Source organism: Cyclopterus lumpus, chromosome 15, assembly GCF_009769545.1.
Source record: "Cyclopterus lumpus isolate fCycLum1 chromosome 15, fCycLum1.pri, whole genome shotgun sequence".
NCBI classification, from domain to species: domain Eukaryota; kingdom Metazoa; phylum Chordata; class Actinopteri; order Perciformes; family Cyclopteridae; genus Cyclopterus; species Cyclopterus lumpus.
The window spans coordinates 11,394,826-11,422,777 of NC_046980.1; the positions used below are offsets into that span (position 1 = coordinate 11,394,826).

The 27,952-nt window shown below is 42.5% G+C and overlaps 1 protein-coding gene across 1 annotated transcript in view; it reads right to left on the reverse strand.

Moving 5' to 3' along the window:
- The window catches only part of LOC117743616 (collagen alpha-1(XIX) chain), a 91,599-nt gene that overhangs the window by 13,278 nt on the left and 50,369 nt on the right, over nucleotides 1–27,952 (reverse strand). The window contains exons 16-38 of the mRNA XM_034551244.1: nucleotides 23,272–23,325; nucleotides 23,153–23,197; nucleotides 22,240–22,263; nucleotides 19,525–19,554; nucleotides 18,352–18,387; nucleotides 17,885–17,929; nucleotides 17,430–17,483; nucleotides 16,897–16,950; nucleotides 10,600–10,671; nucleotides 8,977–9,018; nucleotides 8,276–8,353; nucleotides 7,851–7,886; nucleotides 7,604–7,657; nucleotides 7,333–7,386; nucleotides 6,538–6,579; nucleotides 4,597–4,701; nucleotides 4,363–4,416; nucleotides 3,941–3,994; nucleotides 2,740–2,793; nucleotides 2,579–2,632; nucleotides 2,078–2,122; nucleotides 1,014–1,064; nucleotides 810–854 (exon numbers count right to left, since the gene is read on the reverse strand). Coding sequence (XP_034407135.1) covers nucleotides 810–854; nucleotides 1,014–1,064; nucleotides 2,078–2,122; nucleotides 2,579–2,632; nucleotides 2,740–2,793; nucleotides 3,941–3,994; nucleotides 4,363–4,416; nucleotides 4,597–4,701; nucleotides 6,538–6,579; nucleotides 7,333–7,386; nucleotides 7,604–7,657; nucleotides 7,851–7,886; nucleotides 8,276–8,353; nucleotides 8,977–9,018; nucleotides 10,600–10,671; nucleotides 16,897–16,950; nucleotides 17,430–17,483; nucleotides 17,885–17,929; nucleotides 18,352–18,387; nucleotides 19,525–19,554; nucleotides 22,240–22,263; nucleotides 23,153–23,197; nucleotides 23,272–23,325 — 1,182 coding nt within the window. The remainder of the gene's footprint in view (nucleotides 1–809; nucleotides 855–1,013; nucleotides 1,065–2,077; nucleotides 2,123–2,578; nucleotides 2,633–2,739; nucleotides 2,794–3,940; nucleotides 3,995–4,362; nucleotides 4,417–4,596; nucleotides 4,702–6,537; nucleotides 6,580–7,332; nucleotides 7,387–7,603; nucleotides 7,658–7,850; nucleotides 7,887–8,275; nucleotides 8,354–8,976; nucleotides 9,019–10,599; nucleotides 10,672–16,896; nucleotides 16,951–17,429; nucleotides 17,484–17,884; nucleotides 17,930–18,351; nucleotides 18,388–19,524; nucleotides 19,555–22,239; nucleotides 22,264–23,152; nucleotides 23,198–23,271; nucleotides 23,326–27,952) is intronic.

A 27,952-nucleotide genomic window follows, 5' to 3' on the forward strand; every position in this document is an offset into this window, starting at 1 on the left:
ACCAAAATGTATAGCATTCATTAATTCTCCTCTTGTCTCACAATTTATGTCTGTAAATCATGCTTACATAATATTATATGACACTGCAGAGACTGTGGTCTTTCTCAAGCAAGATTTAAAATGATCAGGATCATATAATCCAGTGTGGCTATCACACGTGCTTAACAAACACCGGTCATGCATGTTTACATTTTCAGTAAACCATTTCTGCATTTTATACACAAAGAAAGAAGGAGTATTGATACATTAGGCCTCTTGTCCCTCTTAACAATGATGAAGATGCTCTCGGAGCTGTTGGCCTGTAATGGGGCAGATTGAGCTGTGGCTCATGTGCATTGTGCACTGGGAATATTGGAGTGTCTATTTTTTTTCCCATCTTTAGTGTTGGTGGATGGATCCCTGCGGGGCCTGTGAATGAATGTCTCCCAAGAGACTGGACAAGATTATAAACTGTCTGATAAGGCGTAGCAGGGGGAACTGATAAGCAAATTGGGCCACTTCAGTTGGGAAACTGAACTTCTAAATCCATTTTACATATCAATGTTGTTGTGTGTCCTGGGGCAGGTCAGAAACATCTGTTTGACAGTCAGGAGGCCTCTTGGCCTTCACCAAACACCAGCTCTCAATGACCATGATTGACTGTGATAGGGCCTCAGTAGTCGAGATATTGTTGGAGGGCTGGTCAAGTTATTTGGTATTCAGCCCTTGCAGGTTCTGCGGCTCTTACAGTATCAACGTGCCAGTACTGTGTGATTCTCCACAGTACACTGTAAAGGATTTACTTCAGGCATAACAATGATTATGCTTACCGGAGCACCAGGAGCTCCAGGGGGTCCTAAAATAGCTCCACCACTCTGAAAAGACATTGTTTTAATACTATGACTATATATGTTACGATGTGGGTCAAACACATTTAAAGCACAGGCACAGACTCTGTAGATTGAAGGCCCTGTGACGTGCATACAATGGATCACAATGACAATTATTGTTGAAGTCATTTGAAAAGTCTTTACCTGCAGCTTGTACAGACTGCTCATCCCAATGCCCTCCACGTTGGGTAAACCCTGAAACACAATCAACAGTAAATCTCCTCTTAGATACTCCTCACTGTTCTGTGAGTTTTAGGCACCACGAGTCTTTACAGAAACACGGTACAGTAGGTCTGGAGCACTTATACACTGCTAAGCCCTTAAATGCTACATTAGAGAGATCAATAGCTCATTTGGTGAATCCACAAAGAGAGGGAAGGAGTGTGCAAGGGAGAGAGTGAAAAGCAAAAAAAAAAAAAGCAAAAAAAACATGGAAGAGTGGACTTAATAATCCTTGAGTCACTGGTTATTCAGAAAACGAGAGTGTTTCAGAAATACAAAAGAGCACAGTGATTAAAAGAGATCCGGGTATGAGAACTCGGTAATCACGTCTTCTTGGGTAGTATTAGCACATAAAAGAATGTTTTTCCCATGATAGATTGGTAGAGGGCAGCTATTGTAAATGTAGACGGAGTCAAGGTTCTCATTTAGAAGCAAGCGGATGCCTGCGCCCTTTTCAGGCCACTGAGCCATCCCCTGTCCTCCCAGACTGCAGTTTATGAGACCAGGGTGTGGGGGGGCATGGAAGGTTCAAGGGGACGGCTGATGAATTATAGATTTGTCTTTAGAAGTGCTTACTCACTGGCCTTTTAAAGGGTACAAGCAAGATTCAATGCCAGTGAGCAGGTCGCCACAATTTCATCACATTTGTGCCTGTTCGTGTTTCTTGTGACACTAAATACGGTTCGAATGAGCAAATGATGGTTATTTCGGTAGGAAGAGATGCCGATGCAGAGTTTTGGATCTATCCTTTACTTACTTATCTTGGGAAAAGAAGATATTTGCATAGTGCTGAGAAAAGCAGGATGATTAAATGTTTTCAATGTGCAAGGTGTGTTGAATGAGTGGCTTTAAGTCTGTAACCTTAAGAATGACTAAGGTTAAATGTGTAAAAACAATAACAATACAATGTATTTAAGTGAACATGGCGGGCGACATAGAATCTATGACCTTAATGGAGGGCTCTTGTTGATGCAGGAGGAACTTACCGGAGGCCCAGGAAGCCCTGGTCTGCCTGAGGGTCCTTCATTTCCCTGCCAAACACAAACCAGAGGAATGTGTAAATAGAAACGCATATCAAGCACAATACCCTGTTAATGTAATTCAATGATAAGGAACCTCATTTGCCAACTCTGACAACAAATATATCTTAGATTCCTTTAAGAGATCTGTTTTCACTCACTTGCAAATAGCAAATAGCAAATAGCTATGATTAAAAGCTTTGAATTACTTAGTAAAATGTTTTCATTTTACCAATCTATCTTCAAAATGTAACAAAGAAATACAACTAAATTCTAAGGGGAACAACATACAGTTACTAAGTTACTTATACTCCCTGGCAAAACCATTTATTTATTACAGGCTTTGAATACAGAATACTTACAATGCAAATTAGCAAACATACAGTTTTAAATCAGTCATAAAGCCCCGTAAGCCATACACATTACCTACAGTATATAGATAAATGCTTGTATAGTACAACACCTTACTTTTTCTCCTCTGCCTCCTAGTTGGCCCATTGGCCCAGGTCTACCCATTAGCCCCTGAAAACAGAACAGCATCCTTTTTTAAGCATTAACCTACAATTAAGGAACTCACACATACAATAAACATACATTTTGTGTTACAAAATAATTAAAGAGATTCTTACTGTGGCCCCTGTGCGGCCAGTCACACCAGGAAGTCCTGGTACACCAGAAGTCCCCTGGAGGTCACACAGTGGATCACCGGGTTATAAAATAATGTCTCATTATTGAAAGAGAATATTTGCATTCATATTTTATAGCAACACTGGACTTACAAGTATATTTCCTTGACTCATTTAAAAACATTATGAAGAAATACAGCTGGAGGAAAACTAATTTAATTGTGCAAATTGATAACTAGAACTCAATAAAGATTTGTGCCTCACACCTGTTCAGGATGTTGACTTGTGATGCAAAGATAATATCTACTTCATTGTGAACAATTTTACGGATGCGTTCTCATTTTTGCGTGTGCGAAGTAAAACAGACTGTGAGTATATGTAATATTTCCATATATAGCAAAATAGGCGATGTGGGTATCTGGTCCTGTTCCCTACAGACTAAGCGGGTTCTGTAAAGCTAAAGGGTAAAGTGTAACATACTGGCCCAAGTACTTATCCAATTTCTTGATGCATGGAACAGATTTCTAGGAATCTATTAGTGACAAAAATCCCAGAAATAATATGGCACATAGAAATTGTAAATATACTTTTCTATTCACTGCAACAACTACTAGGATTACGTTCACATTGTCTTATCTTTATAGCACCATTGAACATGCAGAAGCTGTGTACATTTGTTTAGATATGGCAATTATGTATAGCTTGTCGTGTATTATAGATGACCTTACACTTGTTTCTCTCAATGATTTCTTTTATCGTTGAACAAAAAGTAATAATAATTTCAACATGGATATAAAACATGTTTTATTAAGCCTTTTATTAATTGGTAACAAGTGGGCCTGTTAGTAAAAATATCCTGCCATTGCAGTTCAATGCTGGAGGTTGACCTATTAAATGCTTCTCAGCTCCTCTACAGAGTGCCTTGTTTTTTAATTAGCACAGACACATACACACGCAGGGCAGGCTCTTTTTAAAGTTGCTCCTTGGAGTGCAACAGATAGGGCCGTGCACATGCAGCACTGTGGATGGCTTTTGATAGCTTCTTTTGAAAACAGACTTTCAGAGTAGACAGGCTTGAAGATGACGCAGACATTACAATATATTTACATTCTTTTGAAATACCAACTTCTCAATGTCACAGTGACTTCCTGATGGTTGGATAACTACCGGATTTATCTTTTTGGATTCAACTTTTTTCACTCACCTCATCACCTTTATCTCCTGCGGGGCCTGAGAACCCTCTCTCTCCTTTTACTCCCTGCAGGGAAGCAGAACCAATGAGGGAGGGGAAAGTGTTTTTCACCTAACATGAAAAGGCCTACAGCTAAAGGCTGAAGGGTGTAAACATCACACAACTTGAAATAGCCTAGCCATGGTACAACACTGTATCCATAGCAGCAACTTCTGCAGCGAGCACATAAGAGTGTACAGAATAATATGAGCTGTAGAACAGCTGGTTAGGCTTCCAGAGACAATCCAAAAGGCTATTTATGAAGGCGTTTGTCAAAGTAGATCTCTCTATATATTCGATTAAACACACATTTCAATAAACAATATAATTTAATGAAGCTTTTAGTGTTACAGATTGTTTGTGAGTATATTTCCGCTTTATACTCCCTTGCCTACCTTTGGGCCTTCTTTTCCAGGGTTACCCATAGGACCTCTTACACCTGGATCCCCCTGTTAGATATAGAAGTACACAATGAATATGGGTGTAAGTACACATGCTCTTAAAGTATTCAATAAGCAAGCCCAAGAGTAAATATAACAAGTGTCATGTAGTGCAAAGTAGCATGGTCCGATTAACATGTTTACAGCCTCTGTACCAAATTGCCCGCCATGCTGATGAGTTACTCGTACCTTTTCTCCCACGAGGCCTTCTAATCCTTGCGCTCCATGGGACCCCTTCTCTCCCTTCTGGCCAGGAAGCCCTGGGGTTCTCGTCTGGCACACACTGCAGGCATTCTGCCAGCGCAGGCAAAGCAGGAAGCAAAAGTGGTGGCACAGATAAGATTTCATCAAGTTGAGCTAGAGCACTGCATTTTTGCCCTTTATTATGTCACATTCCCTGGGTGGAGGATAAGACCCAAACTTGACACTAAGTATTCTCTAAATGTCTGGAGAGCAGAATAATGTGAACCCACCAAGAGTGTCTCCGAGAGTGTCTCTCATCTCATATACTGTGACATTTAGGGGATAATCTTGAATATCATTATCTATGATCCAGATGAGGTATAGGAACTGCACCTTCCAGAAATATATCTAGAAGCTCTAAGTTAGAGGGAAGCAATAGAAACATGGACAGTGCACCATTAAAAATAGTCTGAAATACAAAATAGAGATTAATCTGCTCATTTAATTATTATCCAAACAATATAAGGAGAGCATGTTATTATGAAATATACACAAGCAAATAACTAATTTGAATGTGTTAGTCATTGTTTGTGCCATCAGCGTGTTGGGTTAGGGTTACAGTAGGTGAACCTCACAGAGAATTTATTGACAAAGTTGACATGCATTAGGCATTTGGAATTATTATCATTATTTAGCTAAGTACTGTCCTGCAGGTAACATGATTTAGTAAGGTGACTAACCTGCTTCAATCAGAAGGACAAAAATAATAAATCTGTATTTTGCCTGGACTTTGATGGAAATGGCCATTATGAAAGGTAAAAGCCACAAAAGAATCTCAGGTAATAAAGGCTAACAGCTAAATAGTGATTCACATTATGTTTGGACCTCGCGGTCCCAGTGCAAATTCTGCATTTTGTCAGTGATTGATGAAAAAAATTAGGGGCAATTTCCAACCTTTCAAAATGAGAAACTGCAAGTCTGGTGGTTTTCAGGACAAGACTTCTTTCAAGTCTTTAGTAAGAGCATTCATATAGTATTTCTATCAGGCGCTTCAATGTTTGGTAATTGGAGGTGAAGGTTTAAGTGACAAGGGAAATCTACCTGAGGAAATTAAATTAAAGCATTTTAGAAGGTGGAGGAGTGAGCGCTATTCTCAGGGGCTTATTTGGGGTTTTCGGGGTATTGCAGGGCATTTGAAAAACATAGAATAGTGTGCTTGAAAATGGTTGATCAAACTCACTTCCTGTACACCTATCCATAAGATGCGCTTTTATGTATATTTTTGCATTTGTGCATAAGCTATTTTATGAATTAATGCTAAACAGATATGCTGTGATGGAGTTATGGCCACATGATGATTTTGTATTTTTCTTATCCATCTACATTGGTAAAAGTTATATCTGTAGATCAGACATTTAAAGAATGTGAAGATGATTTAATTTAAAGGACAAACACAATGAGTGACATTACATTTTCCATATATGATACTTGCTTTATACTTCCCCATTAAGACTGATTGATGCAGTATTATCATCTCGCAGTATAGTTATTCCCTAAATTGTGTGTGTATGTAGATTTTTTTATGTTGCGCATTCAGCATCCACGAGCAAGAAGAAACAACCAATTATTGACATAATTTCACACTTTTTCACAATTCAGACTACAAAACTAGATCATGTTTAATTGCTGTGCTTTATAAATCATGGTGTCATACAGTATGGCTTGGCAGTGCACCTGTGGTGAATAAGTAAGCCTGGATTTCTTTTCTATACATACTTCTCCAAGTCACCCTGATAGAGGCATCTCTCTACTACTGATAGCATCCATACATTGATAAAATAGTACTCTTTCAAATCAACAAATATAAATAATTTGTAACCAATAACCCACGAAACGTGTTGCATGCTTGTCAAAAACTGAGTATCATTCACCATAAAGATGAAATACCTTGAGTAATGCACCCATGTCTCCAACAATTGGCAGGGCAGTCTGTCAAAGAAAGAAATAACAAAATACTCAATGAAACATAAACACAGTCGGAATTTCAAAGCTAAGAAATCGTTAATGTTTTTGGAAATATTCAGTTGGTTTGGTGCCAATGCATCATCTAAATTCCTCAAAAAAACAATTTCTGAGAGCATCTTATATGCCTTTAAGAAATGTGATTATACCCCAAACATTTTTCTAACAAACTTCTGTTACAATGTTTTGTTTTCAGTTTTTATCTGCAACGCTTGAGGAAAGAGTTTAATAACTTTGTAGCTGGAAGACAGTCTTCACATCTTACAAATAGTGTTCTCTTCTCTTCAGCTGAAGAAAACATTTAGAATTGCAGCCCAATTATCTTTTTAAAATATAATAACAATAAATGGGTTTTATGGCTCTTGCACAAATATGAATGGGTCAACATGCTAAATAATCACGGCTTTGATGCAGCAGCAGCAACAGCACTTGTATTGTACTCACACTAAAGCTATCCAAACTATAGTACACGTTGCTTACTTGAAATGCATTAAAAAAAGACAAGACAGAGACAAAAACATGTGCTAACATCAGGGTGCTGCCAATTTAGTGGTGAACTGCAACATTTTCCTGAAAGTGATGTTGGTTTGTGAACGGCAGGACGAGCTGCTAATCATCTAAAAACAGCAGCTGCACTGTGAATGGTGACTTGGACTCAGTTCTTCTTGCAGATCAGTGATGCTGAACTGCAGAAAGCAAAAATGAGATATTCTCACTTACTGGTGCACCTGGCGGTCCAGCAGGGCCCATGAGTCCTGGTCTACCAGGAGAGCCCTTTAATTGAGACAAAGAAAGGAGTTAATGATCCTCCTGGCGACGATAGCAGACATACGCCCCTCACAGTTGGTGGGAATCTGCGTCCAGGAGCCCTGATACATCGTACTTGTTCATCCACAGTGGTAGCTGACATTGTTTATGCTTTCAGCTGTCTTTGATCTGGAGATATATGAGGGAGGGAATAAGAGTGAAAGCACCGAGTGATTTCACTCACCTCTCTTCCTGGAGCTCCAGGAGGGCCAGATAAACCTGAGGTTCCGCGAGGGCCCTGAAAAACATGCAGACACTGATGCGTTTAACAATCCTGCTTCATACAACCAGATAACAACTGATAAACGCTGCAGAATGTTATTTATATCTTAAAATAATTGCATGACCGCTGGCCACAGTATCAATATGCTGAAAACCTGTAAACATAAACTTGTTGTTGGGGTGTTGTTGATTCACAATTTTTCACATACCTCAATTCCCTGCTTTCCTGGGGGTCCCATGCGGCCCTGAAAACACATCACACATCTTGTTAACACTATCAGCCCTCGAGCCCCCAGGATCCAATAAAGGAATTGTGTTGGACACCTCTTGCTCTATTGATTGTCTGTCTCCAACAATCCTGTATCTCAAAAATGAAAGCAGACTCCCTCACAATCAAATCTGTGCTAGGTTCAAACTAGCTGTGCAGAGCATATATGATGATGGAAGAGTGCAATGCGCCAGCACCTCACAGTAATAACCAGCATTTTCCTCTGAGAGTGTATTTAATGAACACTGATCTTGATATTCAAACATGGTCTCTTTCTTTAGATGACTTAATAGAATAATCTGAAGGTATCATATTTGGAAAGAAATCATTTTGGAGACAATCCAATTTATACAACATCATACTCACAGGCGAGCCTGTGATACTCTCTCCAGGTTCGCCTTTTTCAGCGTGGTCTCCTGGCAGTCCTGGGACACCTCTCTCACCCTGACAGAAATACAGAGGAGCGGTCAGTGGGGTTTTAGTGTTGGGTAATCCAGAAGTCATGGAGAGCTGCACTGCATGATCAGTCATTAACGATTCAAACTCTGCCCACGCTTATTTTCCCTTTATGCTTTGCCTTTGAGGGTAAGAAACACAAGTATGCTCAATGTATATGGCATGCACATGCTCATAATGCATTTCATTTGAACTCAAGCGTGTGTAGGGATACGCAGTATGTTCACATGTATCATTATTTATTCTAAGACAACACCTTTGAGAATTTGGGGCATCTTTAGTGCGTTGTTTTCCAAACCCGCTAATAAACTCAGCATGATATGATCGGAAAACCTAGAAATCTACTACGGTTACTACATTTAGATATCCAGTGTGTGAGCATACTTTGATTTCATGAAAATGAGTTAGTGAAGAAGCAGAGAGGTCCAAACAGTTAGCTGAAATTAATTCAAATACACTTTTGAAATAGATGCTTAAATGAATTGATACATAGTTGAAATAGCATATTTAATGTGAAACACACAGTTGCCATAAATAGCACGTATATATGTGCAAAGGTTAAAACGGTGATGGTTGAGTCTGTGATGCTCCGTCACCACAGTGCTTCCTACCTTGGGCCCACGAGTCCCTCTGCTTAGAGACAATCCATCTCCCTACAAAACAAAAAAGGAAGAAGACATCAGAATAGGGATTCACTGCACATTCGTCAATTCACTGAGACCCGAGGTGCAGCCCAAAAAAGATGTTCTGGAGTACTGGGATTAAAACAAGAAGCTTACATCTGTACGAGCTAAAATCCACAGTGCAAACAGTCTGAACACAGCAATATGAGCACGTGTTCAATACTGTTTAGAACATTTTTTATAGTTTCTGTGCACAGAGGCAGACTGATAATGCCATTTCAGAGAAAAAAAACAGATTGTATTATTTACTGTATGGCTCCGATGAGACAGTGATTTATGTGGTCAGCATGTAATGGTGTTACAAGTCCTACAGTGCACAATGTAAATTAGCTGTACAGAACTTGGATTTGAACAAACACAGCAATTCTACAGATTTTTTACGTACCAATTAACTGAAACAGAAAAGTTTGGAAAGCATAGAACAATTTGAGACTAATAATATGACTGCATTTTCTATTCTTTTTTTAAAGAAAGAATTCCGTCAGACATTACGCAATGGCACTCCACTGAGACAAACCTTTATATCAGTACTTGAGAGTAGAGGAAAAATTGCTAATCCATGCAAATAATAAAAGTCAAAAGAAACGCAAATTGTTCATTATTCATTTAAAGGCAAAATCAATAAAGTGACATTAACTACTTGAGCACGCTATTAAAGAACCTTAGACCATTTGCATTAACTTTTGTTCATTGCTTTTTCCCATTTATTTGTCTGAATTAAGAAAGACCATAAAATGTTGAGAATCCATTTTCTTCCAAACATAAATAACGTTAAAAGACTATCAGCTTCTATACAGAAGGACGTCCGCTTTAAAAGACAGCTCCCCATGACACTTGTCCCTGTGGAAATTGTATATATATATATATATATACACACATAGCATATATATATATATATATATATATATATATATATATATATATATATATATATATATATATATATACACATAGCAATTGTCACAGTGCTGGAGTAGATTTAAGTGGTTAAATATGTCAATCTTGCCATAATTACTCTGTTAAACACACTACTTGTTGCTTGATGAGTCGGTCTGTTATCGGTTAATAGTCATTACAGCGTTTCCACACACACAAACAAACATGATTGTTTAAAGCCATACAGCACTTGCCAGTGATTGAGGAGAGCAAGCGACATCACCCAGGACCAGGACCCAGGGTGTGGCTGCACACGTGCCGCTGTTTTTTGGGTATGCCATAATGAACATTTCTATATGCAAAGCCATGCCCATAAAAGAGAGTGCTTCAACAGATATAAGCTCTAAAGTGGGAGGATAGGTGATTACCCAGGCTGGGGTTATCCAATGGTGGATTACTTAATGGCATTACATCTCCATAATGTCATGGCAGCTACACAGAGAGAGGACCTAGTTTCTTGTACCTTTGTTGCTGCTCTTACAGCAGTCTGCAGAGGATATATGCCTGAGGAACATCTGTTGAACGGTTGTTTTCCTGTTCTACACTTTCTATGTTTATGCCCTGTGACTCAAGGGCAAAAGCTGAAAGTGACTTTCTAAACATGATAGTACGCACCATATATCCACCTCCAGGCTCTCCAGGCTCACCCTTAGATCCCTGTGGCCCCATCACTCCAACAGAATCCCCCTACAAACAGAAAAACAGACATTTCTCCATAAACAAAATGTCAGACTGGCTCTGTCACCTCAGCAATGCAAAGGGTGAACTGCATTACACACAGGTAGGTGAACGAGGAATAGTCTGGAGTGTGAAGCAGGGGCACACAACATTTACTAGGATCATTTGGCACATCAATAAGCATACATGTTAAGATTGTGTGTTAGAGGGGACAGCTCTCGACACTGCATGGACCTTACAAACCATCAAGTTTGTAGGTTGGAAATTACTATCCACAAGGCAGAAACAGCAGTGTCTGCTTTATGTTTCCTGCCTCAAGTATATTTGCTGCCCATACCCAAAATTAATCAAGAGTACCTACTCAACCATAAGGCTTATATGCATATTTCAGGTGTCCTTTGAAATGCACTTTTCTAGCCTTCTGGCCACTCAAAGCGCTTTTGAACTACTTGCTGTGGCAGTGGGGTGTGGTTAGACTCAGCTGTAGAGTGGGTGGAGCGGGGGTGTGGTTCAGGGAACAGTGCTGGAATGATGTCTAATCAGTCTCAGCTGGGGCTGAGGGTTAATCTGTCTGTCTCTTTCCAATAAAGAGCAGGAGGGATAGAGAGGCGGGGGAGAGGAGCCGTCACTGAGCCTGTGATTGTTGCGAATAAAAGAGCATTTTGAACTACATCGAGCTGTGTTGCTGCCTCTGTTAAAGTCCGCGAATCACCGGGTAACAGGGAAACCTGTTACAGTCGAGCCAAACGTGGGGCGGACAGATGGAACACCGAGAGCAGCAGCCGGAGGGGCCGAGCCTGCCGATCGTGGCGCTGGGGCAGATGCTGGCGGGGGGCGCTGCGATGCAGAGGGACCAGGCGGAGATGAACCGTCAGTTCATGGGGGAGCTCCAGGTCCAGGCGGAGAGGCAAGCGTTCACCCTGGAGCAGCTCGCAGCCCAGACAGCTGCGGTTCCATCGCCGGCGGCTTCCGCTGTGCTTATAGAGTTGGCCCTACATCGGATGACGGCAGGGGATGATGCACAGTCCTTCCTCGACTCTTTCGAGGCAACAGCGGAGGCGTGTGGCTGGCCTGCTGCCGAGTGGGCGGTCCGGCTCTTGCCTCTTCTGGCCGGGGTGGCACAGACAGCGGCCCTGGGGCTCCCCCCAGCAGCCAGGCAGAGATGTGCGCAAGGCTGTGATCGAGGGCCTGTCCCCAGAGGACCACCGGCGGAGGTTCCGTGAGGCCAGGCTGGAGCCGGAGGACCGTCCCTTTGCTTTTGCGCAGCGGCTCAAGGACGCGGCCACCATATGGCTACAACCCGGGGGTCTGGGAGCGGCGCAGGAGGTGGTGGAAAAGGTCGTCCTCGAGCAGTTTGTGGGCGGATTGCCATCCGGAACCTCGGCGTGGGTCCGCTGCCACCGTCCGTCGCTGCTGGGGACCGCCATCACCTTGGCGGATGACCACCTGGCGGTTCATTCCCCTGGGCAGGGGGATAGCGGTCTCATGCCGGCTTCGTTCCGGCCAACACCTGCCCCACGGAGGAGGCTACCCACACAGGCCCTGGCGGGATCGACGCCGGCACAGTGTCCGGCACCCCTCCCGCGGCTCCCCGAGCCACCGCCCACCGCCAGCACCGGCACTTTTCCGGACCTACAGGGAGGTTCTCAAACACCAGGGCAGGAGTGTTGGAGGTTCGGGCAGCCCGGGCACTTCCGGAGGGTGCCCGCTGATGGAGGTGACCTGGGGCATTGATGGAGGCAATGTGAGTGAAGATAATGTGTGTGCATGGGGACGTTCACGACTATCCTATGGTGTCAGTGGAAATTAGATACGGGGGGAAAAAACATGTAAAGGTCGCGGTTAGCTCCCGCCTTACGCACCCCCTAATCTTGGGAACGGATTAGCCGGGGTTTAACAAGTTAATGGGACAGGCTGCGGGGGTGCGTTCACGGCCGACAGGGACATGCGATATCTGCTGTGCTCAGCGGTGACGCGAGGCCGGCCGACACTGCAGACGGGGAAGGGGAACCGGCGGAGCCTCCCATGGAGACTCCACCGGCTCCCGAGTTTCACTCCATGGAAGATTTTCCACTCGAGCAGTCTTGGGACGACACTCTACGCTCAGCCTTTGACCAAGTGATACGAATTGATGGTCACCTGGTGCGCCCTGACGCAGCGCAGTCATATCTGCACTTTTCATTGATTAGGGACAGACTGTACAGAGTGAGCCGTGACGCTCAGACAGGGCAGAAAAACACCCAGTTGCTGGTGCCGAAGAGCCGCCGGGAAATGATTTTCCAGGCGGCTCATTATAACCTGATGGCTGGTCACGAAAAAACACTGGACTGGATAATGACACGATTTTATTGGCCGGGCATCCGGGCGTTGGTGTGCGTCCTGCCCGGAGTGTCAATTGGTAAATCCCCCGGCCATTCCGAGGACGCCTTTGCGTCCTCTGCCATTAATGGAGGTTCCGTTCGAGCGAATCGGCATGGACCTCATCGGGCCATTTCACCGGAGTGCACGCGGATATTGCTTTGTGTTAGTCCTGGTGGATTACGCAACACGATATCCGGAGGCGGTGCAAAGAGTGTCGCGCAGGCACTGTTTCAGGTCATCTTCCGAGTCAGAATCCCGAAAGAGATTCTGACTGACCAGGGCACCCAGTTCATATCAAGAACACTGAGAACTTTACGAGTTACTGGGCATCAAGTCGATTCGGACCAGTGTGTACCACCCACAGACAGACTGTCTGGTGGAGCGTCTGAATAAGACTTTGAAGTCCATGATCCGTAAATTTATTAGCGAAGATGTGCGTAATTGGAATAAATGGCTTGACTCTCTGTTGTTTGCAGTGCGGGAGGTTCCCTAGGCCTTCACGGGATTTTCTCCCTTTGAACTTTTGTTCGTCAGGACTCCTCGGGGGGTGCTCGACCTCATTAAAGAAAACTGGGAGGAGGGGCCGAGCACCAGCAAAAATGAGACAATTCGCACCGGGAGAAAAGGTACTTGTATTGCTTCCTCCTTCCAGCTCTAAACTCCTCGCCAAGTGGCAAGGGCCCTTTGTGGTCACACGGCGAGTGGGGGATGTTGACTATGAGGTGGTGCGTTCTGACAGGGGCAGAGTGACACAGATTTACCACCTCAACCTCCTAAAAGCATGGAGGGAGGTGGAGTCTGTTTCTCTGGTGTCTGCGGTATCTGAGAGAGAGGAGCTGGGGCCTGAGGTCCCAAAAATCCACCAATCCGGCCTCGCTCCTTTGTGAAGACCATCTCTCCGGGACCCAGAGAACAGACATTGGCCAGTTGCAAGAGCAGTTTTCTGACGTGTTCTCTCTCCTGCCAGGACGCACAAACCTCATCATGCACCAGATTGAGACTCCTCCGTGTTTGACGGTGCGGTTGCGGCCCTACAGGTTACCTGAACACAAGAGAAAAGTGGTTCAGAGGGAATTGGCTGCTATGCTGGAGATGGGGGTAATAGAAGAGTCACACAGAGCCTGGTGTAGCCCCATCATTATTGTTGTCAAGAAGGATGGGTCTATAAGGCTCTGCGTGGACTATCGCAGGGTGAATGACGTGTCACGGTTCGATGCTTTTTTACTGGGCACTGCGCGTTTTTTTTACAACCCTGGATTTAACCAAGGGCTACTGGCAGATTCCACTGTCGCCAGAGTCCAAGGAAAAAACGTCCTTCTCCACTTCGTTTGGTTTGTACCAATCCACCACGCTTCCCTTTGGGTTGTTCGGGGCCCCAGCCACCTTTCAACGCCTCATGGACCAGGTGCTGCGTCCGCACGCTGCATATGCTGCCGCCTACTTGGATGATGTGATCATCCACAGCACCACCTGGGCGGAGCATGTGCAGCGGGTGGGCGCGGTGCTGGAGTCCCTGAGGCAGGCGGGGCTGACTGCCAACCCAGGGAAGTGTGCAGTTGGACGGAGGGAGGTACGGTATCTGGGGTACCACTTGGGCGCCGGGCAGGTGCGCCCTCAGACTGCAGCCATCGCCGCCTGCCCGCCACCCAAGACAAAAAAAAAGAGGTGAGGCAGTTTCTGGGGCTGGCAGGTTACTACAGGCACTTCATTAAAAATGTTTGCAAAGCTGACCAGCCCCTTGACTGACCTAACCCGGAAAGGTGCCTCAGATCCGGTCCAGTGGACGGAGCAGTGCCAGTTGGTGTTCGAGAAGGTAAAAAAAAAAAAACCCTGGCCTAAGACGGGCGGTGGAGGTATGGTTAGACTCAGCTGTAGAGTGGGTGGAGCGGGGGAATGGTTCAGGGAACAGTGCTGGAATGATGTCCAATCAGTCTCGGCCGGGGCTGAGGGTTAATCAGCCTCAGCTGGGGTTAATCTGTCTGTCTCTTCCCAATAAAGAGCAGGAGGGACTGAGAGGCGAGGGGGAGAAGCGAGGAGCCGTCACTGAGCCTGTGTTGTAAATTGTTGCGAATAAAAGAGCATTTTGAACTACATCGAGCTGTGTTGCTGCCTCTGTTAAAGTCTGCGACTAACAGGGAAACCTGTTACACTTGCCATTCACCTATTCACATCCATTGATACACTGATGCGGGCCTACCATGCATGGACTAGCGGGGCCGGGGATCAAACAGCCGATCCTCTGATTGAAGGACACATTTAATCACCATTTTCTAAACGATTTTTATCCTTGCCTCACATATATTCCAAATTTCATGGCAATATTATCATTATAACCAAGATCCTGTGGTCTGGAACCTATGTACATTTAATGAAAATGCACTAAAATACAACCTTTGACACAATTTATAAAGATAGTCAGGATATAGCCATGTTACAAATAATATATCTCCCTTGAATATTGATCAATATTCATATGACTGGAGAGTTGCATGCTATACAGGCATATCCATTGTAAATGCCAGGGCCCACCGTGCTTTATGAGACATACACAGTTGGGTTTCAGCCAGAGGAATATAATGTTATAAAGCTCACCAACTTCCCCCCAGAGAGATTGGACCAAAATGGCTGATGACTCCATGAGGCTGGCATTGACTTCCTGTCAATCTAAAGTGAACTAAATTTAAATCTGCCATTTCTTGGAAAAATAACATGAAGAACATTTATTTGTGTCAGTAGACAATGTGAAGTCTGACTGCTTCTTTCTCGCACTATGCACTTCAGTGCCTGCGAGCTATTGTCTTTTAGCAATGTTAGTGGCCCTTTGGTCTAGACACAGAAGGATTGTGAATCAATTTTTTACAAATAGTTACTGAGGATCCGACTGACTTTGGTGACCCTCTGACTTGTTCTGAAGCTGTCAAAATTTAAATGTGTCTAATACTTCAGTTTATGATCAAATGGCTAAAAAAAACTACGATAGGGAACATAAACATTATCTGCAGCATCTTAGCATGCTGACGTTAGCATTTAGGTAGCGCCGTAGTAGCACTTTGGTAGCACTTAAATGGCTCTTACCGATAGCACTTTGTAGTTTAACACTTTAGTAGCACTTAAATGGCTCTTACAGATAGCACTTTTGTAGTTTAACTTTATTGAAGAAATTGTACTCGCTTGATTCTTGTTGTTCTGAGTTTGGACTCATGGTTTAATGCACTTATTGTAAGTCGCTTTGGATAAAAGCGTCAGCTAAATGACATGTAATGTAATGTAATTTAGCTCAAAGGCACCCCTGTTCCTAAGATCAGAACGGAGCCTGTTCTGTTACGTATCCACAGAGCTTGTCTAGAAGTAGGCCCCTGCTCCCAGTCTTTATGCTAAGCTAAGTTATCTTGGCTCCAGCTGCATATTTAGCATACAGACATTGTTTGTCTTTTCACATTTATTTATAGACTACCACGTGAATGTTTGGCCTCTTGGATCAAAGATAATAGTACAGCAGAGAGGAATATAAATGTGAATGGATATAGAAGGCTACAGCCCGAGAGTGTAACAGAGTGAGTCCAGTGGGTGTGGAGTCTCAAATACAGCTTTCTTTATTTTGACGAGTGACAAACATCAACAAATATGTGTTTCAACTGCACACTCTTGCACTTTGTTTGGAACTTACTAATCCTACCGCATGACGAAATGTGTGTACAAATAGCAGAGTTCTCAGAGGCAGGAACACAAAGTTAAAACATGATTGAGAATGGCATGCAGGGCCAGTAATCTGAAAGGTGTCTCCACGAGTTGTCTAGCGTGTTCAACGTGTGATAAAACATCATAGCTTCATATTTTTCATTGAGGTGAGAACTTGATTTGAAGTTTACCTACCTTTTCTCCTCTCAGGCCATCTCTCCCAGGCAACCCTGCCTCCCCTGGCGAGCCCTGTAAATAGTGGTGAAAAGAGACACATCCATCACCAGGCCTTCATCTCGTCACACACATTTATCTCCTCCTCCTCACTGCTTCAGCGGGCTGCCGTGTTCCAACATTATTTTCCTTAGCCAGGATTTATGAAATGCCTCTTTTCCCTCCCTGCTTTTGAGTAAAGACAGATGCTCATTACCGAAGCAGGTGTGTAGAACAGATTGAGCCTCTGCCTCCGTTCCTGGCATAAAGAGCTCAGATTGCCTCTTTCCACTAATTAATTCTTAAATTTGATTACTGATCGTCTGTGTAAAAATTCTGGATTTTTCTCCCTACTTCCTCTCTGTCTCTGCCTGTTGAGGTTTATCTGTTTATCTCTCTCTTTCCTCTTGGCAGACTGACTTAGAGAGTAGAGGATATGGCAAGGTGACAGATAAGGCAATGAAAGAAAGGAAGGCTTGACATGAAGGGTTAGTGTCTAGCGCCAATATACTTACTGGCTCGCCTGGGAGTCCTGGGAGACCAGTGGGTCCAGGCAGGCCTTGCTTACCCTGGCAAAACACAAAGGAAACCAATACTTTACTATTTTCTTTCTTTGTTTGGTGACATATTTGTCTGGGCTTTCAAATGTTACAGCCCAGCCTGCTACACTGGACACGACTTTCGAGAATAATTCAATCAGCAGTGTTGTTTAAGTACCGCCCTTTGCTACCTTTCTAATAAGCCATTGGTTGGTTTCATGGCAATTACTGTATGACGAGGATATCATCATGACTGAGGAACAGTAGGTCTGTACGCACATCGTATTTCAAATGAAAGCTTATATCCTGGTTATGTCGTTATTCTAGATAAGCTTTTCATGCATTCCAAATTTAATGAGTTTAACTTTGAACTTCTGAAATTTTAAACCTGAAAGTGGTACAGCTGACATAAGATAAATACAAAGACTCACCTCTGGTCCTTGATTCCCCTCGAGTCCTGGCGGCCCGATGTTTCCCTGTTATAGCACCAACAAAGGGTAAGTGAGAAGTATGGGGGAGGCAGGAACACGGAGGAGAAAAACATTTGTCGAAAAAATTCAAGATAGAAAAGATTGTCAAGGCATAAAAGTCAACATGAAAGATCGAAGGTGTGTCGCTATTGAAATTTGAGGTTCTCTGACAACAGCTCAAGAACACTAGAAAGGATATTTATGATTTCTGGAAAGATGTCGTGCTGGACTTACTGTATGTCAAAGAAAGATGTTTTTTTAATACAATAGAATTGGTTTTCATCAACAATATGTATACTCCTTACAGCTTTACCCTGTTGTAACCGTTGTCACACAACAGTGTGAAAATGGGTAAAGAATTGTAGCCGTATTTTGTTGGCAGTGGATATTGATGCTAAGTTCTAGTGCGTGAGTCAATTTCAAGTTACCTTGAAGCCTTGCAGTCCTTGAGTTCCTCTCTCGCCCTTTAGAAAGGAGATAGACAACCATCATTTCTTAAAAATTGCATAAAGAAAATAGTCATGTAAGCCATTCCTTCTGCTGACTGGGGTTAGGCCTAAACAATGTCCTGAAGGACCTTCATTAAGTAAGCTTTTATATTGTGTGAAGGTTAACAGCAGTGTTTCCTTTGCCAAGTTTTTGCTTCTTTGCTCTGAGAATGTGAATACAATAAAAGCAGTAACTTAAAAAAAATACCTTATGAGATAAAATATAGAACATTTTATGCTCTTGCCTTAATACCACTTACACCCTGAGTGTTTGGGTTTGGATGCCTCCTACAATTCAGTAAATCTCTTTCATTTGCAGCTTATTAAATCTCTACATGTAATTTATTAGTATTTTGAATTTAGCTGGCAGTCTTTTGATGTTTGGTTAATAGCTGCATCAGTGGCTTTGTAATCTGCTTGCCTCAAGTAGATGCATCTGTTGTTTTGAAGTCCAAAAAACAATCGTACGCCAATGTATTCTGTGTTCTACCTCTATCGTGCACAAAGGCCTGTTCCCACTGGGTATTAACATGTGTCTTAAGTGATCCGATCTCAAGTGAATGTGTCCTCCACGGTATATACTCCACGACGTAAATTACAAGTGCGTCAAACATCTTGGGCGATTTGGCTTGCCTGGAACACGCCAAGGAATAGACCCAGTCTGTATTGTTTGGATTTCTTCTTCTTTTCAATTCTGGCACACAAGGCATGGCAAGGGCATCACTGCCTCCCTCCAGTTAAAAACAACAATTAATTTGGTCTTTGCAAACAGATATGTGTATTTGCATAGAGAGCTGGGAAGTGAGATCCAATCACAAGGTAAGGGGTCACTTGAGATGCAGTTGAGATGCATTCTAATGCCAGATGTGAACTGGCGTACTTATGGCTGCCCACTTGTGATCTTGGGATATCAAACTCATCTGAACAGCAGATGATGTTTAGTTCTTCTTTCCAAAGCAATTGTCAACACTGCTTTTGTTGAGGTTACATAAGAAATGGAAACCTGATCGCACGCTGTGGTGTCATATGGTGGATGCAATGAAAACTAATACAAATACTGAGTTTCTTATAATCAAATTGAGAAATACAATAATAATGAGGGGACATATTTACCTCATCTCCCTTTTGGGTGTTCATTTCATCCTACAACACAAGACAAAACCGGCCACTTCAGAATCTGACTGAAGCGAACATTGTTTACAATTTGAGAAGGGACCACAGACAACATTTCAAGTTTTATGATATAAACAGCTGTTTACAGTTCTAGAGAGCTGTCTTAAGCCGTGAGCTATCATCACCTAGAAATAGGGGAAAAGACACAGTGTTCCAGTAACAGTTTCCACTGATCTTTCAATTACTGCAAGTGAAAGCTGTTTGGAGGTAATATAGAGGTAAAATGTTTTTAAAATCCTTTCTCGTTAGAATGTTTGTCAATGAAGATAAAAGTGATCGTTTCATTTGGATTGCTCATGATGACAGTTCTTTCTTCACACTGGAATCTATATAATAAAAGCAGGTGACACAGGCACATCGAGAAACAATCTGAATTTGAGATGCAGAAATAAATCAGGGTGTAAATTGCACACAATGTTTAAAAGCGAGGCCAATGTTTAAAGCCCAGTGTATTATAAAAAAGCAATCAAAGATTGCAAAGCAATCTAGAGAGCAAATCTAATTATCCATCTATAATAATCAGAACTCATTACATCTAAATGTGTGCGGGCCCATTGTATTGTGATAAGCACATTTTTCACCCCTGTATGCAGTCATAACTAGTTCAGTCTTGGGTGGTTTTGTTATAACGAGCAAAGCAGCAAGAGACAACAGAAGCAATCTTGGAACGGAAAGACACGTCAAGATGGGGAAAATGTTGGTTCTAGTATGTAGCCAGTGAGCCCTTTGAGAGCGTTACTGTGATAAATACAAATAAACTGGACATGAAGCTCTCTTTAGGAAGCAACGATAAAAATAACCTTTGGTTAGGTACTGAATCCCTTACTGCCCGGTGGATTGTCTGCATAATCAGTCAACCTTTAACCTGCAGTCACTCACTAAAGCAGCGGCTGTCAACTTTCTTTGCCTCAGATGCTGAACAGTGTCTCAGTTCCATCAGAATGGGACCAGATCAGAAATGTCAGCCAGATATATCTTCTCTTCAGAAAAGTGAAATACTGCATAGAACCTTTTACTCAAAATAAAAACCTGTTTCAGTTCAATAGATTATCAAACTCTATTGTAAAGCAACACTGGCAGCAATAAAAACAGCACAGCCTCAGAGCTGAAAAGACCGTTTTGCCACTTTAATGGGGTTGGGGGAAGAAATGTCCATGCATGCCTTTAAGCCCACTGCTCCTCCCCGTCACTAATAAACAGAGGCACAAGGTTTATGAAGGGAGGGTAATGATCCACACCCTTGCTTCTGCTGTGTAAGGGAAATCAATGCTTAACTGCCAAAATTATCTTCCATGCAAAAGCAGAGCATAGACAGAGACTGGTACTAAATATTCAAACAGCCTCATTTATCAAATGACTAATGTTTTCCCCTCTGTGCTGTGTGCTATAAGATTGTGTACACCTCCTAGATCTCGGGTGGCCCATACCTCACTGCATAACAATGAACACAACTGACTATTTTCCTTTTCATAGAACATTTCTTTGTCTTGCTTCCCCAGTTGAAATACAATTTTAATTTGGGGGAAAGAGACAACCATTCAAAAATAATTGCAAAGCAAGACCTCAATGTTTCGAGAAGGCATTAAAAGCGCCTCCATCTATTATTATTAATGGGGTAGACTTGGTGATGGTAAGTTCAGTAGTAGAAACCAGTGGAGGGTGAGCAATATTTGTTCACTATGTAATTAAGTTGTCACATTTCCATATGAATTGCTTGCTAACAAGCAATGAGAATGAGAATAAGAATGAAAGCAATCAAACTTTGTTTCCAAGCTTGTGTCTGATGCCTTCAGAGGCTTAACAGGCAGCACCCATTAGGCCAGAGACATCTAAACATCAACCCCCCCCTCACTTTGTAACATGTAAACTCCAGCAGCATGTTTTCAGCTGAGACTTTTATACTTATGTACTCATGTAGTTGCAGCATGTCTTTGGAGTCATTTCTGCCCCCTCGCAGATCTTTTACTGATTTGTCACAATGAGTTTCTGACTTTGAAATGTCGAAGCAAAGAGTTCTATCATCCCAGCACCACCCACCCTGTGTCACCTTCAGCGTACATCAGACAGCCACCATGACATCAGGGTTTCTGTGCTTTTATCCGTTTCTCTACTAAAATCAGCACTACTGTGGTGTCCTCCAACAAAATGCCTTTTACTCTAATTTACAATTATGGACATTATAAACACGTCATGTTCTGCACGGCCCCCATTAATTCACGCTGTAAAGATCAGTGGGTGGTACGAGATAGGAACAGGACATCACAGTTCACAGCTTGCAGTGCCTGTGCAAGCTATGTTGTACACATTTCTTTGCTATGTACCGGTATATTACAAAAATAAATAAATACAAATAATTCACTGGGCGCTTGCTGCCAAATATCAGTGAGTTCATTTCCTGGAAGAAAAAAAATAACCTCTTCCTTGGAGAAATTCAACAGAACTAATCTCCACCGCCTTTGAACAGGCTACTCATGTTTCATGACCTTTATCAACACTGATCCACTGTTGTATTTAAAAAATACATGTTTTCTTAAAAACAAGAAAATGGTCTCACGATGACATGCCACCATGTTGGACAGCATGAATAAAATCTCATACTAATTGACAATGAACGATACTCTGTAGAGTAAGTTTTCTGAACTGTATTGTACTTACGGGACCAGGAGGACCAGCATCACCCTGAAAATACAACAGAAACATATAATCCATCACTACATATACAAAACTGAGAGAGAGACAGTAACAAAAAAAAGGTACACTAATAGAAATAAATACACAGCACAAACACACTTGAGAACCTACTCCTGAAAGCAAGACCTCAAAAAGCTACATCAATGATTTCAGAGCAACAATATAAGGGGCAAATACTAGCCTGCTTAAGTGATGTAAAAAGAGCCATGAGATGAGTGGAAAGAGATAATTCAATGGTGTGCATTGCATGTGCATCATGTAGAACAATGGTGTGTGTGTGTGTTTGTGCGTGTGCATAGAAATATATATATATATATATATATATATATATATATATATATATATATATATATATATATATATATATACTGAGTATAGCCCTTGTAATGGGCTCATTGGGTGCTCAAGGGAACCATAGTTGGTTCTTAATTGTGATGCATTGCATTTGGGAGCCTCTACTCTTCCATTCATAATTTACAAGCTATAACTTGTGTGCTTTTAACAAAACAAGAAAGAAGCACAACATCTGCATATACAGTACCATTAACATCTGAAAATCACTCTGTGAATACATGCGGTACCGTACTAAGCATTACACATACACAAACTACACGTTTCTCTAAATGCGCAATTTTCATAACAGAAAAGGTTTAGTTTAAAATCCCCATCTGGATTTGGAGCATACACCTTAATCCTGGGAACATAAGGATTTAAGGGTTTGATTTAACACGTCGCACAGCTCATGTGCAATTTACCATGCTTTATTCTCATGTTGTGCATTTAAACATATTGGCTACCCCGCACCCACCCACAAGTCCCAGGGAGCACAAACAGGGTGAATCAACATGTATGGCACTTTAACGTTGATGCAACTTACTTTTTGTCCTTTCATCCCGCCGGCCCCTTCAGCACCTGGCTGACCCTGTGGAAAGAGGCCTTGGTTAATGACTCTGCAACATGACGGCGTTGTAAATGTTGCTGCCGGAAAATACCTACAGGGTCCCCTCTCTCTCCTTTTCCCCACAGGACTGCAGACTCACCACTCTCCACCTGTATATGGACAGAGGAGATCCTTGACAGTGACTAGCAGCAAAGGCAGGGCAAAAAGATAGAAAGCTTTGAGAGTGAAACTTAGGTAAGGGCCTAAGTCATGAGTAATTAGAAAAACATACACACTATTGTGTCAGCTCAGATTAAAACCGCTTGTAATCATGGGAGGAAAAAAGAGCACACGATGCGACTCTGTGGTGTTGAAAGTCGAGGAGGATAATGATACTCAAGGCCCTGTTGCATTGCAGCACATTTCCATGTCAAAATCATTCCCCAGTCTGCCAATAGATGGCACTTTATGACTGCTGGTGAGATGTCCTTAGAGTATTTTTAATAGGAGTTCTTCCTGTCAGTGTGTGGAGAGTCATCTAAGAAAACAGAAACCTTCAAGACACACTGCAAATGCGTAATTAAAAAGATTTGTGATAGAACATTGTCGTATTCCTAAAGCATCAGCAGAATCATACTGTATGCATTTCCCACCTTCTGATTACCAGCAAACATTTTCGTTACAGAGCAGATGTGTAGCAAATAATTCACCAAATGCATCTGGAGAAGCAGAAATGCATTGTTTCTGTCATTTGTTTTGGTAATTGTGTTCTTTTCCAAACACAGGGGAAAAAAACATAGCTTGTTCCACAAAAGATTGTAGTTCTTTTGTATGGCGTGTACAGATTTGTAGGGAGCGCTCCAGATATTACGACATTTGTTTGGCATCTGTTTAGCAATCTGAGAAAACGAAGAGACATCTGAGAAAGGTTGCAGCATATTTGCACACTCCTTAGCGGCACCTAAACTCTAACAAACAATATCTGACATTCAGGTTCAGCCCCTCCCCCATGCCTACCCCTCGCTAACGGCAGCCGCTGTGATACCGTTCATCTAATGAGTTATAGTCACTGTTTCCTCATCCAAATTATGAGCTGTTATTAAGTCAGTAAACTGCTGCGATGTGTGAACAGATGGATTGTCCTATTAATATTTTAGGCGGGGAGGACGGACTGCTGGCAAAATTGACTTTGAGTACTAATTGAATTCTATTCAGCTTTATCAACCACATTGGATCTCATGATTTTACAATCATAATCTTATCAACTTCATCAACTTTATCATTGCTGGCCTGCTATCAATCAGAGGCCTTGTACAATAAAGTACAATATCTGTCTTACATCTGTAAAACACATACTATGCTTCACACGGAAAATGTTTCCACACTAAATCATTGCTCAATGTAAATTTACAGCGTATTAAGGCAAAAATATTTCTGTCGTTATCATTGTAAGATCTCCATGGAAGATCCTTCAAAGTCAGTTTATTGGCAGAGGGGTATGTAACAAGTTAATAAACCTTTCAAACGAGATTAACTGCAGCACGGCCAGTATTTATCTAGATTATCACTGTATTTACACAATGAAAAAGCCCAAGACAGTGAAATGGTCCACCTGTGGATGTCTGTGGGTGATATGTTCATTTTGAGGCACCTTGAGTCATCAAACTGTAATTTAGCCTGTCTGCATCCTTCTCCGGCTCTCCATCAATATCTGCGGCGTTCTGTGAGAGCCCGTTTGAGACTGTCAGGGGGAGATACCGTTATGGAGATGTGATTCATGAGAACGCCGCCTTCCCGGCACAGACTTTTTGTTTTTCACTTTAAAACATTCACACTCTGCTGAGTGAGTGAGAGGGGGGCGGGCTCACACAGATGTTACACGAGCTGCAGTTTAGTCCAACTTGCGTCTGTTTTGTCCAAGCTAAAAAATGCACAGGGATGGCCACTGAGAGGCAGGGAGAATCTCTGATTTTGCTCAATTATTACTGTTACTTTCCATTCCATTTACCTTCTCCTCCTCATTAAGATGGATTGTGTGAATTCCTTTAAATGTGGAGCTGTGCTTTCCTTTTAACGGATTAAAAAGTGAAGTGATTCTCTGAGACAAGAGTATTCTCTTGTCAGCCACAGTAAGCATACATTTTTTATGACAAACGGAAGATGTGTCTGTAATGTAAGGGCATGGCTGATTCGTGGCAAGGGCACGGCTGGCATGCACCTTGAATGTAGGCATTCTTTGTGGTGTGTTTCTACATAACATCAGCAGGAGTCAAACGAACGCTTTAATCATATTATTTAATCATAATGCATCCTTTAATCTAATCTGAAACGGGTAGCGTTGGTCTCCTGCAGGCTTTGTCTCCTGCAGGTGTTACTCTACCTTTCATCATTCTGAAGTCAGTTTGCTGTGACAGAAAGCCGATTTACTTGAGCTAAAGTTGAACCAACAATGATTAGCAATTATTATTTGTTAATGTTACTGGGTTTTAATTGCTGGTGATGAAAATGGAAAAGGCCTATGAAAGTGAAGTAGCAATTGCAAAACATATGCTGAAGCCACAATCTAAGAGCTATTTTCCTCTGCTAAGTGAAGGTTTGCATTTTACAGCTCCATTTTATGATATGAGACTGATTCAAGTGAGATAATAAAACTGCAGCCAATTATAGAAAACTCATGAAAAGTGAATCAAGGTAATCTCTGTTGACTTCTTCAGCATGACTTACTAGGGCATCTTAATATCGTGTTATTTCTCATCCAAATGAAACCGCTATCCGTTGTGCTTTCACCTCTGGTCTATACTGCTATCCCATGTGTTTTGAGGTATAATAAGTGTGTCCTCATCCAACTTTCTTTTTCAAGGTTGGCCAGCTGACACTTCTCCTTCCTCTGGGCAGAAGGAGCAGGAGGAATTCTGCGGCGTGAGTTGACACCCCAGCAAAATGACGTACCTATACATCAAATGAACAGCTGCGGTCAGGAGGTAGTCCACTACACAATAGCTTTCACTCTCCGGATGATCACAAGTGGGCCACTGGAGGCCCGGTGTGTTGGTGGTGGGGGCTGAGGGGGTAAGGTTGTGAAGGAGGCGGGTGGCAACAAAGACAGTAGAAGGGCCTGGTTGAGGTCCATGTCTGCAAGTTTTTTTACACCGCATATCTTATGAGCCTCTGGTGAGCTACAACACCCCTGGGGCTTCATGAAAATTAGTACAGACCCTTTTTGCAAAAGCACTGTATGTAACGGCCATCTGTCTGTTTGGAGTGTGAGCACTGAGTCACGCTGTGCTGCGCTGCGCTGCAGGAGGTGCAAGGTGGGAACAGCTATTTAACTTGCACAGTAGAAAGGCTACAATTGACTGAAAGGTGCCATTTCCGACGAGGGAGATCCGTTCCTCACTGCAAACACAAATCAAGGACAGATGTCTGGTCACACATACGTCTGACTTGTCGAGGCGGACTACTTGGGACAATAACATGCACACTGTATTTCTTTATACAGACAACACATGATTAAACTCCTTTTTGGAGGACTGCTACAATGAACACTGCTCAGTCATATTGACAATTCACCCTTGCTTGAAGTGCAGGTAAGGGCCCGTTTATCAAACGGGGAGGCAGCTCAAATCTACTTTAAAATGCTACATGTCGGTACTTGGTTTTGTGATGAACAATGTTTTGAGTGATACCTTGACATTTGCTCATTCCAGGGTTCCCCAGGAACCCTGCCATTACATGCAGCGAAGCAGCCTTTTCACACAGAGAATGGATAGAAGGATTTCATGCCACAAAAATGAATCATTGCTCTTTAGTACATCCTAAGCGTTCCTGACCTTTATTTAAACTGGCATGTTTACTTTTATAAAACATTCAGATTTACAGCAAAGACCTGTTGTGTTCAAGTATCTAACCTTTACACTAGTGTTAGCTCTCATAAGGACATTGCTGCCCACAAGCAGATTATAGATCATCTTTGAGCGTGTGTGTTACATGCCTTTCACAGACTCTCGCTAATTTGACTTAAAAATAACCGCTGCCCCCTCAACTGCAAGCACTGTCCTGCTGCCAATGGACAAGAGAGAGTGATACTCTGGTGTGTGTTTTGAATAGATGATTTTGCCCCTGAGATCTACCTCAGCAAAACAGGTGACTCATAAATGCCAATACCAGGGGAGGGAAGCAAAGCTGGCACATATTAAGGGTATCATCGGGACATTGCCATTTAGAAATGTCACAGCTTCTCCATCGAGTCTTTCTTTTGTCCTACGACTTTGTGTCCTACAACTTTATGAGTTATTAAGGAGGCAGGGGATACATTCCGTCATGCAGAAGAGGTTTTACAGTGAGTAGCTCAAATTTGACTAAAGATAATTGAATCTATTGAGCATAACGGTGATAGAAGCAGAACAGAATCTTTCTGGATAATATAAAGTACGACAAACCCTGATGTCCTGTTCAAGAGTGTAATTAGGGCGATAGTGCATGGAAATAATTGGACACCCAAAGCTTCAGAGCTACATGATGCTCCTTTTTGTCCTGACATTAGAGCAGTTAAGAGTCTGACAGGCTGTCTCCTTTCACACATCGTGGTGTGTGTACCCTTTGCTGTGTGGGTCACTACACAAACACACAAACAGTTTGTGGGATTGGTTTGGACGCCTGAGGAAAACACTATAATTCAAGTAGTCAACGGGCCTTATAGGCAGACTTGTCCTGCTCATCAATACAAGCATTCTGAAGAGCTACCTTAATACAACCCTTGTACCCCCCCCCCCCCCCCCACACACACACACACACACA